The 15,750-nt window shown below is 31.1% G+C and overlaps 1 protein-coding gene across 1 annotated transcript in view; it reads left to right on the top strand.

The window, feature by feature from the left end:
- Positions 1-1,582: 1,582 nt before the first annotated feature.
- Positions 1,583-15,750, top strand: part of LOC140043982 (uncharacterized) — a 21,352-nt gene continuing 7,184 nt past the window's right edge. The window contains exons 1-30 of the mRNA XM_072088468.1: positions 1,583-1,609; positions 2,152-2,296; positions 2,840-2,965; positions 3,433-3,707; positions 3,876-4,023; positions 4,587-4,649; positions 5,005-5,279; positions 5,395-5,542; positions 6,072-6,146; positions 6,380-6,654; positions 6,774-6,921; positions 7,139-7,201; positions 7,556-7,830; positions 7,946-8,093; positions 8,631-8,705; positions 8,938-9,212; positions 9,332-9,479; positions 9,697-9,759; positions 10,112-10,386; positions 10,506-10,653; positions 10,839-11,069; positions 11,182-11,459; positions 11,716-11,863; positions 12,094-12,225; positions 12,514-12,773; positions 13,249-13,387; positions 13,626-13,649; positions 13,926-14,185; positions 14,594-14,738; positions 15,221-15,493. Coding sequence (XP_071944569.1) covers positions 1,583-1,609; positions 2,152-2,296; positions 2,840-2,965; positions 3,433-3,707; positions 3,876-4,023; positions 4,587-4,649; positions 5,005-5,279; positions 5,395-5,542; positions 6,072-6,146; positions 6,380-6,654; positions 6,774-6,921; positions 7,139-7,201; positions 7,556-7,830; positions 7,946-8,093; positions 8,631-8,705; positions 8,938-9,212; positions 9,332-9,479; positions 9,697-9,759; positions 10,112-10,386; positions 10,506-10,653; positions 10,839-11,069; positions 11,182-11,459; positions 11,716-11,863; positions 12,094-12,225; positions 12,514-12,773; positions 13,249-13,387; positions 13,626-13,649; positions 13,926-14,185; positions 14,594-14,738; positions 15,221-15,493 — 5,065 coding nt within the window. The remainder of the gene's footprint in view (positions 1,610-2,151; positions 2,297-2,839; positions 2,966-3,432; positions 3,708-3,875; positions 4,024-4,586; positions 4,650-5,004; positions 5,280-5,394; positions 5,543-6,071; positions 6,147-6,379; positions 6,655-6,773; positions 6,922-7,138; positions 7,202-7,555; positions 7,831-7,945; positions 8,094-8,630; positions 8,706-8,937; positions 9,213-9,331; positions 9,480-9,696; positions 9,760-10,111; positions 10,387-10,505; positions 10,654-10,838; positions 11,070-11,181; positions 11,460-11,715; positions 11,864-12,093; positions 12,226-12,513; positions 12,774-13,248; positions 13,388-13,625; positions 13,650-13,925; positions 14,186-14,593; positions 14,739-15,220; positions 15,494-15,750) is intronic.

Below are 15,750 nucleotides of genomic sequence, written 5' to 3'. Positions count from 1 at the left end.
TTTTTTGTCAAACGAGATTAATAATGTAGACAGAACTTTAAATAAAAGACTTGTGTACATTCAGTGCACCTTCTAAAATATGGAAACAGTTTTTCATCAATTATTTTTCTCAGTTTATTAAAAAACCTCCACTCCTAAAGACTTGTTATATGACTTTGTCCATATATGGGCACATACCATTTTGTGTCACATAACATTTGATAGTGTAGTCAGAGCTTTTAGAAATTTGTCTAATCAAAACAGCAACAAATAAAAATTAATGCTCTTAACTGTAGGGTAAAGGCAGTTTTATGTCAGGTAAAATTATCTAGACATAATATTAAAACAAATGGTTTTTTTCTAGTTCTTTGCTGCTAATTTTGATGATTCAACACCAGTGCTCATTGAGTTTCCTCTTCCTCAACGAACAGCAAAGCTTATGATTCGAGTTCTTCAGCAAGTTACTCCAGTTGAACTTAAAATCAAAGTTATCGGCTGTGAACAAGTTGGTAAGTATCATGCAAGCCTTCATAACGAACAAAATATTTAGATGTGATATTTGGATTTTTTCCAGACGGAAAAATAAAATATTGTAAGGAAATCTAAAGGAGTTTAAGACAATTTAAATACTACTGTATAACAAACAATATCATCAATTCTGTACTAAAATATATAATCACAGTATTGTATTTATTTCTAAGCTACATAGAAAAGAAACAAACAAATGAAATCAAATTACGGAAACAAATACAAAGGCAGGTGACTTAAAAAATGACACCGCTGTGGGTATCAGTTGCAAGATCTCAATGGAGATACAAATAAAATAAGCAAAAAGCTAAATAAAAACAATAAAGTAAAACAGTCAGAACAATTTGCAGTGCTTTCAGGCAACACTAGCCCTTCATCAGTATAAGTGAGAATTGACAATATAAAGCAGACAAACGCTGCCTGAGTGGTCTGGAATAAAAGAAATAAAAACAAAGGACAGACAGGCTGGTGAATAGAGGGTGGAGAGAGTAGAAAACAATGAAGATAGCTTGCTAGATATAAACAATTTCGAAATGGAGAACTATAAAACAACACAAATACATAATTTGATATGTATTCATTTAATTTTCTTTTTTTTTCAGGACAATTTACTACACCTATACCAACTACAGCTGTACTTGCTACAACAGGTAATAAAGCACCCTTTTTATTACATATATAAAGATATTGTTGATGTTGTTTTTTATTTATCTGTCATTTTTCACTGATGAATGAATGAATAAATTTATTTTTCTACTATATTCTAATGTAATATTAATTTTTTTTTTATATTAAATTAATAATAAAAATTAAATCTGTTTTATTTGCAGGCTATTGTAGCAAAACTTTAGCCTTTGATGCACCAGATAAGTTACATTTTGTCAGTGCACCAGATGCCGATGGTATTTATGGCTGGTCACCCAGTATTCTAGATAACTCTGTAGAATTAATATTTACGGAACCAGTTCGAATCACAGGCCTAAATATTCTTGGTGGTGGATCTAATACTGGCGAGTTCTCTGAACGTCTCCAAATTTCTTCCATTGAGATTGGCAGTGACAGAGAGGTTTATGTAATGGATGACAGTGGTTTTCTTCCAAAGGTACTCTACATTTACTATTATTATTTTTGCTTTTCTATATAAATTATAATATTTCATCTGAAATGTTTTAAAATTATCTCATCCTGAACTACATGACCAAATCTTTTGTGCTGTTTAAGATGGTCTGCTTTCTTAATTCTCTTTTCCCTATTTGGCTGTAATAGCTATGTTATGTTGTCAAATTATTTATTTTTAATGTAATTCTATACTATATGCAATTATTATTTGACAATATCTGCCGTACAGCTGACTCGAATAGACTCAACCCTTGCTCATTTAACCTATTTATTTTAATTTAAAGTTATTCTGATTGACGTATCTGGTTATATATTCATGATTTGACAAAAATAATTCCCTGTTTTCTTAGATGCCCTTCCCATTCGCAGATCTTAGATCAATCGGTTAAAAATGTATGATCAAATGGACTTAAAACTTTTTTTCAGCAATTTTTAAAAATTGTTTAAAAAAAATTGGTTGAATTTCTATTTTATGAAGCAGAGATTTCAATGTTATTTTAAAGATTAATTTTCTTTGCATTTAAGTTATTTGAAGGAAATGTTGATGACACAAATGTAGCTGTCTTGACTTTACCTGATGTTATCATTACCGAAAAGTTGATTATTCACGTTGGTCTGCAAGAGAGGCTTGCACGTCTACGAGTTCAAGTTCTTGGATGTTATGAACGAGGTAAGTTACTGCAGCTAAAGATATTCTTAAATCATCCTGCAGTTGAATTAAACTAAAATCATGCCAAGTCAACCTGTTTTGTCAACCATGCCATGTCACATCATGTTTCATGTTTATATAAAGTAAATGGTTCATTTGGCTTCAATAACTTGGATAGTAATACGTAAAAAAAAAGAAGAAAATGAGAACTCTTTTAAACAGTTTTAGAAACATATGTCAATACAAATATCTCTATTATTATCTTTGTGATTAACTTTCTGTAGACAGTTTAACCAAAGTGTCTTTGACAAGTTTACAGTTACAAGTTTACACTTATCCTCTGCAAATGTGACCAAAACCTAAATTCAAAATGTAAATGATTGGAAGATTTTACTGTTGGAACAACTAACTTTTACATGAACTTTAGCATCATAAGAAGAAAGCAATAATCTAAACTGATTTTTTTATTCAGGTTTTCTTTTTTTTCAAACTTAATTTATGCAATGTCTTATTTAGTAATATCAAGGTTTACAGTTGAATATTAAATGTGGTTGTATCTTTTAGTTACTACAACAGCTCAACCACAGAGCACACAGCCACATATTGTGACTGTCACTCCAACAGGACCTGTTGGCTCAACCACAATCCCTGCTGCACCAAGTACCGAACATCCACAACAAACAACACCACGTAAGTAACAATGTCAACTAATTATGGTAGTTTATTTTTATTTAATCAAACAATTTAAGGGAATGTCTGGCTAAGATAAATCTAGGTTCAGTGATTCTTCTTATTATTGGTAAAAATATAATCATTTTTGCACATATGGCATTTCATATGTATACTTGAGATGGAATTAACTTGGACAAAATTGTCAAAATGTGATGATCTGCTGGTGGTGCTTGCCTCTAACACTAACAACATTGAAAAGACAATAATTAGAGACTCGGACAAGACTAGGCCGAGACTTGCATACATGTACACATACTGTGTGAGTTCTGAATAGTCTGTCCCCAACTATGTCCCCAGCTATGTTACTATCCTTATGGAAGTTACAGTAATGATAACATAATTGTGGACAGTTCAGTTTTTTTTAAATACACTACTTCAATATAGTCTTTTCTATTAAATACACTCTACATATTTTATTTTCTTAGATGTCTGCCAGAAGATCTTACCTCTTGATTTGCCAGAAGATTCCAAGCTGCCATTTGATAGCTCACCAGATGCAGAAGGTGTTTATGGTTGGGCTCCACCAAGTGATGTAAGCCTCTTGAAGGTTGACCTTTTGGAACCAATGATTGTGACTGGTTTAAATATTTTGGGAGGAGGTGCAGATTCTGATGCATTTGTGGAGAGTTTAGCTATTATGTATGTTTCACCATCAATGCCTGGAATAAACCAACAAGTTAGCTCACCAGAAGGACAATTGGTAATTATTGTATAACTAATTAATGTTTATTATTAAGCATACTGCTTATGTAGACAAACTAGTAAATAGTTAGACATCTAATTGTTGTCAGATGGAAAATAAAATGTAATCCAATGCCACTTTGCAGTAATTTGATAATAATTATATTAAACAATTTAATTCTTGTAGAGTTACCCTGGAAATGATGATGATTCTACTGTAAAAACAGTGATTTTGTCAACACCAGTGTATGCATCATCATTGACTATCAGAGTTATCAATACCAATAATAAAGACATCAGACTAAGACTTCAAGTACTGGGTTGTGAACACGAGGGTAGGTTAATCTTTACTTTTTTTTCAATGAATTAACAAAGATGTTTATAGAATACTATATGGGTCTTGTGAATGAATGTCCTTGTCTCTTTTTATCATATTAACCATATACCTTGTCTTATGGTTTAACAGAATGTTATACAAATGCTGTTGATTTAATATTTGTAAAGTAATTATGCATTATTTTAAAAAACCTAAAAAAAAATTAAGATAAAGTGTCTTTAATAGAATAGCTGTTGTAATGATTTTATTCATACCATACATTTCTATATTGAGACTTAATATAATCAAATTCGACTTTAAAATTTTGTTTGAAATAGTTGGATTGAGGAAAATGAATCACACCCATAATATTGGCTTTACCAGACTGACCCGGGTATAAGCATTCTTGAAGTTACCGCTTTTTTAACGAAACTGATTCACCCAAACTTGACCATCTTCCCATGTCAATGTTTTCTCATAATTCTAGTTAACAGTACATAGATACTCTATTGTTTAACTAACTTATTCAATACTGACACCCTTTTTCCCTGAACTTATTGAGTATAATTTGTAAATCTTTAGTAACAACATCTGTACCAAGAACCACATCAAGTGCAGTACAAACTGAAGGACCAACAACTCCATGTAAATATTTTTTAATATTTATATAATACTGTATAATAGTTCTGAAATCCTAACCAAAATATTTATTAAAAAATGCTGTTTTGGGAATTTTAAAAACAATTCAATATACTTTCTATGGTGGTTTATATCGTAGACATATTTGACTTCTTGGTTCAGTCTGTTTTCAATTGTATACTTTTATCTTTGTCATCATTTATTTAAACATTTTCACTGGGAAGTTTAGATATTTCTTATTAAATAGAAAAAGAATAACATATATCTTTGTAATACATTTTAAAAAGACACATTCTATATCAATTCTATCTACTCTTTGATATCTAAATCTGTTTAATTTTTGTATATATGTTTTTTCCAGATGTTTGTAAAGAGATCATTCCACTCGATTTGCCAGAAGACTCCAAGCTGCCATTTGATAGCTCACCAGATGCAGAAGGTGTTTATGGTTGGGCTCCAGCAAGTGATGTAAACCTCTTGAAGGTTGACCTTTTAGAACCAATGATTGTGACTGGTTTAAATATTTTGGGAGGAGGTGCAGATTCTGATGCATTTGTGGAGAGTTTAGCTATTATGTATGTTTCACCATCGATGCCTGGAATAAACCAACAAGTTAGCCCACCAGAAGGACAATTGGTAATTATTATAATTTCTTTCTTTTATATAGTAGATTAATATTATATGATTACTTTCATCATTATTGTTTTAAATTTACATACACAACACATAGTAATAAGTTTGTTTTTTGTAGAGTTACCTTGGAAATGATGATGCTTCAACAGTAAAAACTGTTATGTTATCAGAACCTGTATATGCGTCATCATTGACTCTCAGAGTTTTAAATACCGATAATAATAACATCAGACTTAGACTTGAGGTTCTTGGTTGTGCACATGAAGGTAAATTGTTTGATTTAATATACTTTCCAATAACCTTAAAAACATTAGTACTGTATAAGTGAACTTTTTTATAGATACATATGCTGCATACAGAAACAATATTTATTTATTTATTCAGGTATAATATAAAGAATTTACAAAAAGCAGATATTAGTCTGAAAATATTGTAGTACAATGAAACATTAAAATGACGGACCAAAAATTGACAAATTCACAGCAAAACTACACAAAAATTTAACATACAAAAAAGACATATACTATATATATAATAAAAAAAAACATTAAAATGTAACAATATTGCAAGGTTACTAATTATACTGTTAAAAGCAAACAAATATTGTTTTTACCAATACACTCTTTTATTTTATTCTATATTTTAATAGAATAGTGTAACTAATTTTTAAGAATAGATTAATTAACAGGTTTCTAATAGAAATAGAAAGCTTTGAGCCTAGATTACAAAATATGTTGTAATTAGAAAAAGAGAGGTCTGTTTAGTTTCTAAGAGTTTTTAAAATGTGTTCTTTAGGAACAACAATAAGACCTGTTATGACTACACAACCACACATCCAGTTGACTACTGGGGCAGAACTAACAACTCCACGTAAGTGTTATTTTTATCTATATCTCCGGTCATATTTTAAAACACTACTAATAAGAAATATACTAAATTAAAAAAAATGATTCTATTATTATTATTCATTATTTATAAAGCACCTTTTCAGAATATCAAAGCACTTTACAGAGAGAAACCACATGCAAAAAAAAAATGTCATTAGTGGTTTCTAATTCTGTCTATTGTGGATTTTCACTTCAAATATTTTGTTTTTTTTCCAGATGTTTGTAAAGAGATCATTCCGCTCGATTTGCCAGAAGACTCCAAGCTGCCATTTGATAGCTCACCAGATGCAGAAGGTGTTTATGGTTGGGCTCCACCAAGTGATGTAAGCCTCTTGAAGGTTGACCTTTTGGAACCCATGATTGTGACTGGTTTAAATATTTTGGGAGGAGGTGCAGATTATAATGCATTTGTAGAGAGTTTAGTTATTATGTATGTTTCACCATCGATGCCTGGAATAAACCAACAAGTTAGCCCACCAGATGGACAATTGGTAATTATTATAATTCCATTGCTTTATAAAATAGATTAATAATTCAAATATATGATTTACTTTCTTCATGTGTTACATACACACAATCAAATGAACACATTTTACTTCTGTTGTTTTAGAGTTACCCTGGAAATGATGATGCTTCAACTGTCAAAACTGTTATGTTATCAGAACCAGTGTATGCGTCATCATTGACTCTCAGAGTTTTCAATACCGATAATAAAAACATCAGACTAAGGCTTCAAGTACTGGGTTGTGAACACGAGGGTTAGTTAATCTTTACTTTCTTTTCAATGAATTAACAAAGATTTTTATAGCTTTTTTGTAGGAAACTTTTTCACCCTAACATGACCCACTTCCCATGTCACTGTTTTCTCATAATCCTAGTTAACAGTACATAGATACTCTATTATGTTTAACTAACTTATTCAATACTGACACCCTTTTTCCCTGAACTTATTGAGTATAATTTGTAAATCTTTAGTAACAACATCTGTACCAAGAACCACATCAAGTGCAGTACAAACTGAAGGACCAACAACTCCACGTAAATATTTTTAAATATTTATATAATACTGTATAATAGTTCTGAAATCCTAACCAAAATATTTATTAAAAAATGCTGTTTTGGGAATTTTAAAAACAATTCAATATACTTTCTATGGTGGTTTATATCGTAGACATATTTGACTTCTTGGTTCAGTCTGTTTTCAATTGTATACTTTTATCTTTGTCATCATTTATTTAAACATTTTCACTGGGAAGTTTAGATATTTCTTATTAAATAGAAAAAAGAATAACATATATCTTTGTAATACATTTTAAAAAGATACATTCTATATCAATTCTATCTACTCTTTGATATCTAAATCTGTTTAATTTTTGTATATATTTTTTCCAGATGTTTGTAAAGAGATCATTCCACTCGATTTGCCAGAAGACTCCAAGCTGTCATTTGATAGCTCACCAGATGCAGAAGGTGTTTATGGTTGGGCTCCAGCAAGTGATGTAAACCTCTTGAAGGTTGACCTTTTAGAACCAATGATTGTGACTGGTTTAAATATTTTGGGAGGAGGTGCAGATTCTGATGCATTTGTGGAGAGTTTAGCTATTATGTATGTTTCACCATCGATGCCTGGAATAAACCAACAAGTTAGCCCACCAGAAGGACAATTGGTAATTATTATAATTTCTTTCTTTTATATAGCAGATTAATATTATATGATTACTTTCATCATTATTGTTTTAAATTTACATACACAACACATAGTAATAAGTTTGTTTTTTGTAGAGTTACCTTGGAAATGATGATGCTTCAACAGTAAAAACTGTTATGTTATCAGAACCTGTATATGCGTCATCATTGACTCTCAGAGTTTTAAATACCGATAATAATAACATCAGACTTAGACTTGAGGTTCTTGGTTGTGCACATGAAGGTAAATTGTTTGATTTAATATACTTTCCAATAACCTTAAAAACATTAGTACTGTATAAGTGATTTTTTTTATAGATACATATGCTGCATACAGAAACAATATTTATTTATTTATTCAGGTATAATATAAAGAATTTATAAAAAGCAGATATTTGTCTGAAAATATTGTAGTACATTGAAACATTAAAATGACGGACCAAAAATTGACAAATTCACAGCAAAACTACACAAAAATTTAACATACAAAAAAGACATATACTGTATATATATATATATATAATAAAAAAAACCATTAAAATGTAACAATATTGCAAGGTTACTAATTATACTGTTAAAAGCCAACAAACATTGTTTTTACCAATACACTCTTATTTTATTCTATATTTAAATAGAATAGTGTAACTAATTTTTAAGAATAGATTAATTAACAGGTTTCTAATAGAAATAGAAAGCTTTGAGCCTAGATTACAAAATATGTTGTAATTAGAAAAAGAGAGGTCTGTTTAGTTTCTAAGAGTTTTTAAAATGTGTTCTTTAGGAACAACAATAAGACCTGTTATGACTACACAACCACACATCCAGTTGACTACTGGGGCAGAACTAACAACTCCACGTAAGTGTTATTTTTATCTATATCTCCGGTCATATTTTAAAACACAACTAATAAGAAATATACTAAATTGAAAAAAATGATTCTATTATTATTATTCATTATTTATAAAGCACCTTTTCAGAATATCAAAGCACTTTACAGAGAGAAACCACATACAAAAAAAAATGTCATTAGTGGTTTCTAATTCTGTCTATTGTGAATTTTCACTTCAAATATTTTGGGTTTTTTTCAGATGTTTGTAAAGAGATCATTCCGCTCGATTTGCCAGAAGACTCCAAGCTGCCATTTGATAGCTCACCAGATGCAGAAGGTGTTTATGGTTGGGCTCCACCAAGTGATGTAAGCCTCTTGAAGGTTGACCTTTTGGAACCCATGATTGTGACTGGTTTAAATATTTTGGGAGGAGGTGCAGATTCTGATGCATTTGTAGAGAGTTTAGTTATTATGTATGTTTCACCATCGATGCCTGGAATAAACCAACAAGTTAGCCCACCAGATGGACAATTGGTAATTATTATAATTCCATTGCTTTATAAAATAGATTAATAATTCAAATATATGATTTACTTTCTTCATGTGTTACATACACACAATCAAATGAACACATTTTACTTCTGTTGTTTTAGAGTTACCCTGGAAATGATGATGCTTCAACTGTCAAAACTGTTATGTTATCAGAACCAGTGTATGTGTCATCATTGACTCTCAGAGTTTTCAATACCGATAATAAAAACATCAGACTAAGACTTCAAGTACTGGGTTGTGAACACGAGGGTTAGTTAATCTTTACTTTCTTTTCAATGAATTAACAAAGATTTTTATAGCTTTTTTGTAGGAAACTTTTTCACCCTAACATGACCCACTTCCCATTTCAATGTTTTCTCATAATCCTAGTTAACAGTACATAGATACTCTATTATGTTTAACTAACTTATTCAATACTGACACCTTTTTTCTCTGAACTTATTGAGTATAATTTGTAAATCTTTAGTAACAACATCTGTACCAAGAACCACATCAAGTGCAGTACAAACTGAAGGACCAACAACTCCACGTAAATATTTTTAAATATTTATATAATACTGTATAATAGTTCTGAAATCCTAACCAAAAAATTTATTAAAAAATGCTGTTTTGTGAATTTTAAAAACAATTCAATATACTTTCTATGGTGGTTTATATCGTAGACATATTTGACTTCTTGGTTCAGTTTGTTTTCAATTGTATACTTTTATCTTTGTCATCATTTATTTAAACATTTTCACTGGGAAGTTTAGATATTTCTTCTTAAAGAAAAAAAGAATAACATATATCTTTGTAATACATTTTAAAAAGACACATTCTATATCAATTCTATCTACTCTTTGATATCTAAATCTGTTTAATTTTGTATATATTTTTTCCAGATGTTTGTAAAGAGATCATTCCACTCGATTTGCCAGAAGACTCCAAGCTGCCATTTGATAGCTCACCAGATGCAGAAGGTGTTTATGGTTGGGCTCCAGCAAGTGATGTAAACCTCTTGAAAGTTGACCTTTTGGAACCAATGATTGTGACTGGTTTAAATATTTTGGGAGGAGGTGCAGATTCTGATGCATTTGTAGAGAGTTTAGTTATTATGTATGTTTCACCATCGATGCCTGGTATAAACCAACAAGTTAGCCCACCAGATGGACAATTGGTAATTATTATAATTCCATTGCTTCATAAAATAGATTAATAATGTAATTATATGATTTACTTTCTTCATGTGTTACATACACACAATCTAATGAACACATTTTACTTCTGTTGTTTTAGAGTTACCCTGGAAATGATGATGCTTCAACTGTCAAAACTGTTATGTTATCAGAACCAGTGTATGCGTCATCATTGACTCTCAGAGTTTTCAATACCGATAATACTAACATCAGACTAAGACTTGAGGTTCTTGGTTGTGCACATGAAGGTAAGTTATTTATTATTCTGTCTATTTCATACAGTATCTACACAATTCTACACAAGACGTTATTTCCAGAATAAATACCTCTCAAAGGTATAATGAAACTGTCTTGTGAACTGTCTTGTAACATACAGTAGTGTTATTAATAAAACCAGTAGATATAATCAATTTGGTTATACATTTTTATTAAGGAACAACAATCAGACCTGCCACGATTGAACCTATTAAAAGTACAACAGGACCAGCTGCACCTAGTACTACAAGACCAGCTGCTTCTAGTACTACAGGACCAGCTCTTGGTACAACAGGACCAGCTTCTGGGACTACAGGTGCAGCTCTTAGTACCACAGGACCACCAGAGATTCCAACCACCATAGCAGGTGCCCCAAGCACAGCAAAACCTGTAGGCTCAACCACACCACGTAAGTATTTTGATTTTCTGGTTTTATAGCAAGTAAAATGTAATGAATAATTTGTAACTGTTGAGCTTTCACCAAAATTAAAAATGATGCTACAAACTGTTTGCTCCATTAGATGTCTGCCAGGAAATCCTTCCGCTCGATTTGCCAGAAGACTCCATGTTGCCATTTGAAAGTTCACCAGATGCAGAAGGTGTTTATGGTTGGGCTCCAGCAAGTGCAGGTTTCAACCTCTTGAAAGTTGACCTTTTGGAACCAATGATTGTGACGGGTTTAAATATTTTGGGAGGAGGAGATGGAACTAATGCTTTTGTGGAGAATTTCTTAGTTATGTATGTTTCGCCATCAAAGCCTGGAGAAGCTTTACAAGTCAGCCCACCAGAAGGACAATCGGTAATTTTTTTTTTCTTTAAAAGATTAACGATAAGCATACTTGATAAGTTAAAATGCAATTTTTTTAGAAGGGTTACATTCAGCAGTGGATTGCAGTCATAGGATGAAGAGTATTCATTATCAAGAGTTAAAATCGGCATATTAGTATTCACTAATATAATGTAGGAAATAGTGCAAAAGGACTTTATTGCGAGGTGGATGCTTAACACAGGCAACTTTAGTTTTCTTAATATATTTTTTCATTCTATTATTTTAGAGTTACCCTGGTAATGATGATGATTCTACTGTTAAAACCGTCATTTTGTCAACACCTGTTGTGGCAACCTCGCTGACAATTCGAATTTTAAATATAAACAATAACGATGTCAGGCTAAGGCTTCAAGTTCTTGGCTGTGAACATGAAGGTAATTTATTTTACTTATTTGTTTTACTTGATAAACAACTCGTTTGAGCTGTTTTAATTTCATCTTTTATTTTAACAAAATAAAATACATGCATATATGTTTCGAGAAGCACTTCCCATCATCAGTGTAAAGCTATATAACATGGTGCATTTATTTATACTCATTTTTTTTTTTCTATTGTAAAGTTAAAAGATGTTACAAAATTAATTTAAATTGTTCAACATTTATAGGTACAACTCCAGCACAACCAGAGGTAACTACACCAGCAGAAGGAACAACTTCCAGAAGTCCAGTAGTGACCTCTAGGAAACCAACAACTCCAAATGCAACACCACATGTACCAGTAACATCAGTCACTCCAAGTAAATTATTGTTTATATTAATTTTTTAAAGTTTGTGGTTTTACTTGTTGTACTTTGCCTACTATTCACTAATTTGATTCATTACAAAAATTTATCTAAATAGATAGTATTAATCAAAACAATTGATATCAATATATGATATTTAACAACATAAGGTCTGCACCCTGGGTAACATTGCACAGGGACTATTATATATATATATATACAGCTAACTTCCTTTAAGCTAATAAAAGTAAAAGAAAAAAATAAAATGAAGCTCTAAATTACTCATATTTGTGCAATATATAGGTGTATGTGACAAGCCATTAGAGTTATCCGCTGATACAGATCCGAAGCTGTTAATTGATAGTTCTCCAGACCAGTCAGGCTTATATGGATGGACACCTGTAAATGGAGACACACTAGTTTCACTAGAACTTGCATCTCCTGAGACTGTAACTGCTATAATATTGATGGGAGGAGGAGCCAACTCTATTGCCTTTGTAGAAAGGTTCACCATGATGTACAGTACACCAGATGCACCAGGGGCACTTCATACTATTCCTGGGGTAAATGCAGTAGTTGACTTTACGCACTATTGATTGCAATGTTAATAAACATAACAGATGTGATTGTGTGAGAAATACATGCATTCTACTCTAACAAAGAAAGCAAAATTAGCCATTGCTACACAAGAATTAAAGGTTAATTTAATAAGATGCTTGCAAAGGAAGATATCAATTTTGTTATTGTAAACTGTTTGGGGTAATTCCTAAATTCAGTTTATCAAATTATTATGTTGAGCAACAAACATTTTTTACTGGATGCTCAGATAACCTCCAGACCACTAAGCTTGTAATTACTTTAGTATTCTTAATGTACTGAGTTTCCAAAACAATTGGGTTAGAGTATGGCAAAACATCTGACCAATTAACATACCTCTCTGATGCAAACATAATTGGTAGTACAGTAGTACTTATTGCCTATAATTCTTTATATTACTTATAGCAAATTGTCTTAACTATTTATTCTATATTTTATTAGTTATTTACTGGCAACACGGATGGTATCACACCTGTCACTGTATCCTTACCGAGTCCAGTGTATGCATCAGTGATCATGATTCGAATTATCAACATTGAACATGTTATACGGCTTAGAGTACAGCTACTTGGATGTTCAGGTAAAACAACATTTTCTCATTGTTTTTAGACATTCACTCTTTACTGAAATCTTTTATGTTTAAATCAAATGTCTACAACTACTTTAAAAAGGAAATGTATACCTTTGATTCAATGAAATAATATGATGAAGACAAAAGGTTATGTAGTTCCTACCTAGTTGCCATTATCTATTGCAATTACCTTAGGTTCCACAACATAAAAAAATACATGGTCTAATTTATTTTATTTAAATTTCAGGTCCAACAACTGCACCACCACAAGGTATGTAACATTTTTCATATATTAATTAAATGTTGAAATTCTGTATTTCTGTTTATATTTTTACTTCATACCTTTTTAGTTTAAAATGTTTTTTCTATATCCATGGAAATATAATATGCCTCACTGTAAGGAACGTTGCTGTTTGCAAAGCTGAGATGAATTATGAATAAGTTTGAAATCTACAGTTATAACATTTTAAAATATGTATTTTATTGCAATTGCTATTTAATGTGACTATAACTGTAATACTTAATCATTACTAATTTACTTATTCAGTTTGCCAAGAAGCCCTACCATTCCAGACCATCAATCCAGAAGCATATCTTGATGGCACACCAGATGTTAACAATGTTTATGGATGGACTCCAACAGATGTCCCTTTCATTGTTGCACAATTGGCTACAGAATCTTACGTAACAGCTATCCTTATACAGGGTGGTGGACCATCTTCAAATGCATTTGTTGAGAAATTTGAAGTTGTGTACGTCGATGAGCAAGGCGACGCCTTGAAAGTACCACCTCCTGAGGGTCTGCAGGTACAGTAGGTTTAACTTTGTATTTTATTTAAGGTACCAGGTTTTTTGTTTAAACCAAAAAATAAGTATCATTTTCATTTTCCTGTTATTACTTTATTCACTTAAATAATACAAATCTTGTAAATTCTTGAACCATTATTGGTTTTGTATGTTTTTTTTATATTACATATCAAAGGTCTCATGTGATTGGTTAGTCTGAGTACACTCTTAACTTAATTTTAGAACCCCTGTAAAATCTCAAACCTCAAAAGACAATCATTTTCATTGTTTAGTCCATAACCAGTTGGTCCAGGTTTAAAGAATACGGGATCTAAGATAGTTCAGGACTGTCCTTAGTCCAGAACTAAAGTTAGTCCCTTTTCAAGAATACAGGCCTAAATGTTTTGCTTTATGTGTTGTTCTTTATAGTATTACCCTGGAAACTCAGATGATAGTACTGTTCAACTTGTACAGTTAACAGAATCAGTGCTTACATCAAGTATCATCATTCAACCAGTTAATGAACTATTTGAAGTGAGACTCAGAATGCAACCACTTGGATGTGATAAGGAAGGTTAGAACTAATTCCAAAAACTAATGTATGAATTGTCCAACCAACATTTCTTTTATTTTATTTGACCAAACAAAAAAACCAATATCAACAGGTTAGGAAAAACAAAAGCAACCTAGGCCACTGTGAGTCAGTAATTTTTCTAACTGAATGTTTGAAATTAACAATGAATATAAAATAGACCATAATTAAGATATATTATTATTAATAATATTACTGCTTTTAGACTCAATAATATAATAATAAGATAAAGATCTTATATAAATCAATATAACAAACAACAAAAATAGTCCAGTTCAGTCTCCTCTTATATAAATAATGTTTCACTACTTTAACGTTTAGTTATTTTCAACCATTCCTTTAAACCAATTATTATTTTAGTATTAATTTATATATTTTTAGGTCATTAAAACTTAATTTTCCATATTTACAGCTTTAGTATTGTTAATCATAAACATTTCATGTTTTCTTATTTCCTTATAAAGGACAAACTACTGTAGTTTTTTCAACCACATCTGGTCCACCCAGTCAGACCACTTCTGGTATTCCAAGCGTGTACACTACACCTATGCTGACTAAACCAATGACCACACCTGGTGGTCCAAGTCATACAACAACTGGTCAGCCAAGTGTTTTTACTACCAAACTTCAGACCACTAAAAAGGTCACACCACCATATAATTGGAAGACAACAATGGCACCAGGAACAACAGCTGCACCGGAGACAACAGAATTTAAGAAATTAACAACACAATATTGTAAGTTTATTCTTGCAAATAATCTAAAAATATGTTCTCCCTTTTATTATTGAATATTAGTCATTCCATGTTTCTTTGATCTCTTCTTTCTGTCTTTTACCCAATATTTTCCTCAATCCAATCCTCATGTTTCCTTTTTTTTTTGAGGAATTAAAAAAAATCAAATCATCCCTGACGTGCACTAAAGTATTTCCCTACAAATACAAAAGATATTAAATTATCTTTTTAACTAAATAATAAATATTTTTGTTTGTTTC

Source organism: Antedon mediterranea, chromosome 1 (assembly GCF_964355755.1).
Source record: "Antedon mediterranea chromosome 1, ecAntMedi1.1, whole genome shotgun sequence".
Lineage (NCBI taxonomy): Eukaryota > Metazoa > Echinodermata > Crinoidea > Comatulida > Antedonidae > Antedon > Antedon mediterranea.
Note: the sequence above shows the minus strand (reverse complement) of the source record. Positions and strands in the feature narration are given on the sequence as shown.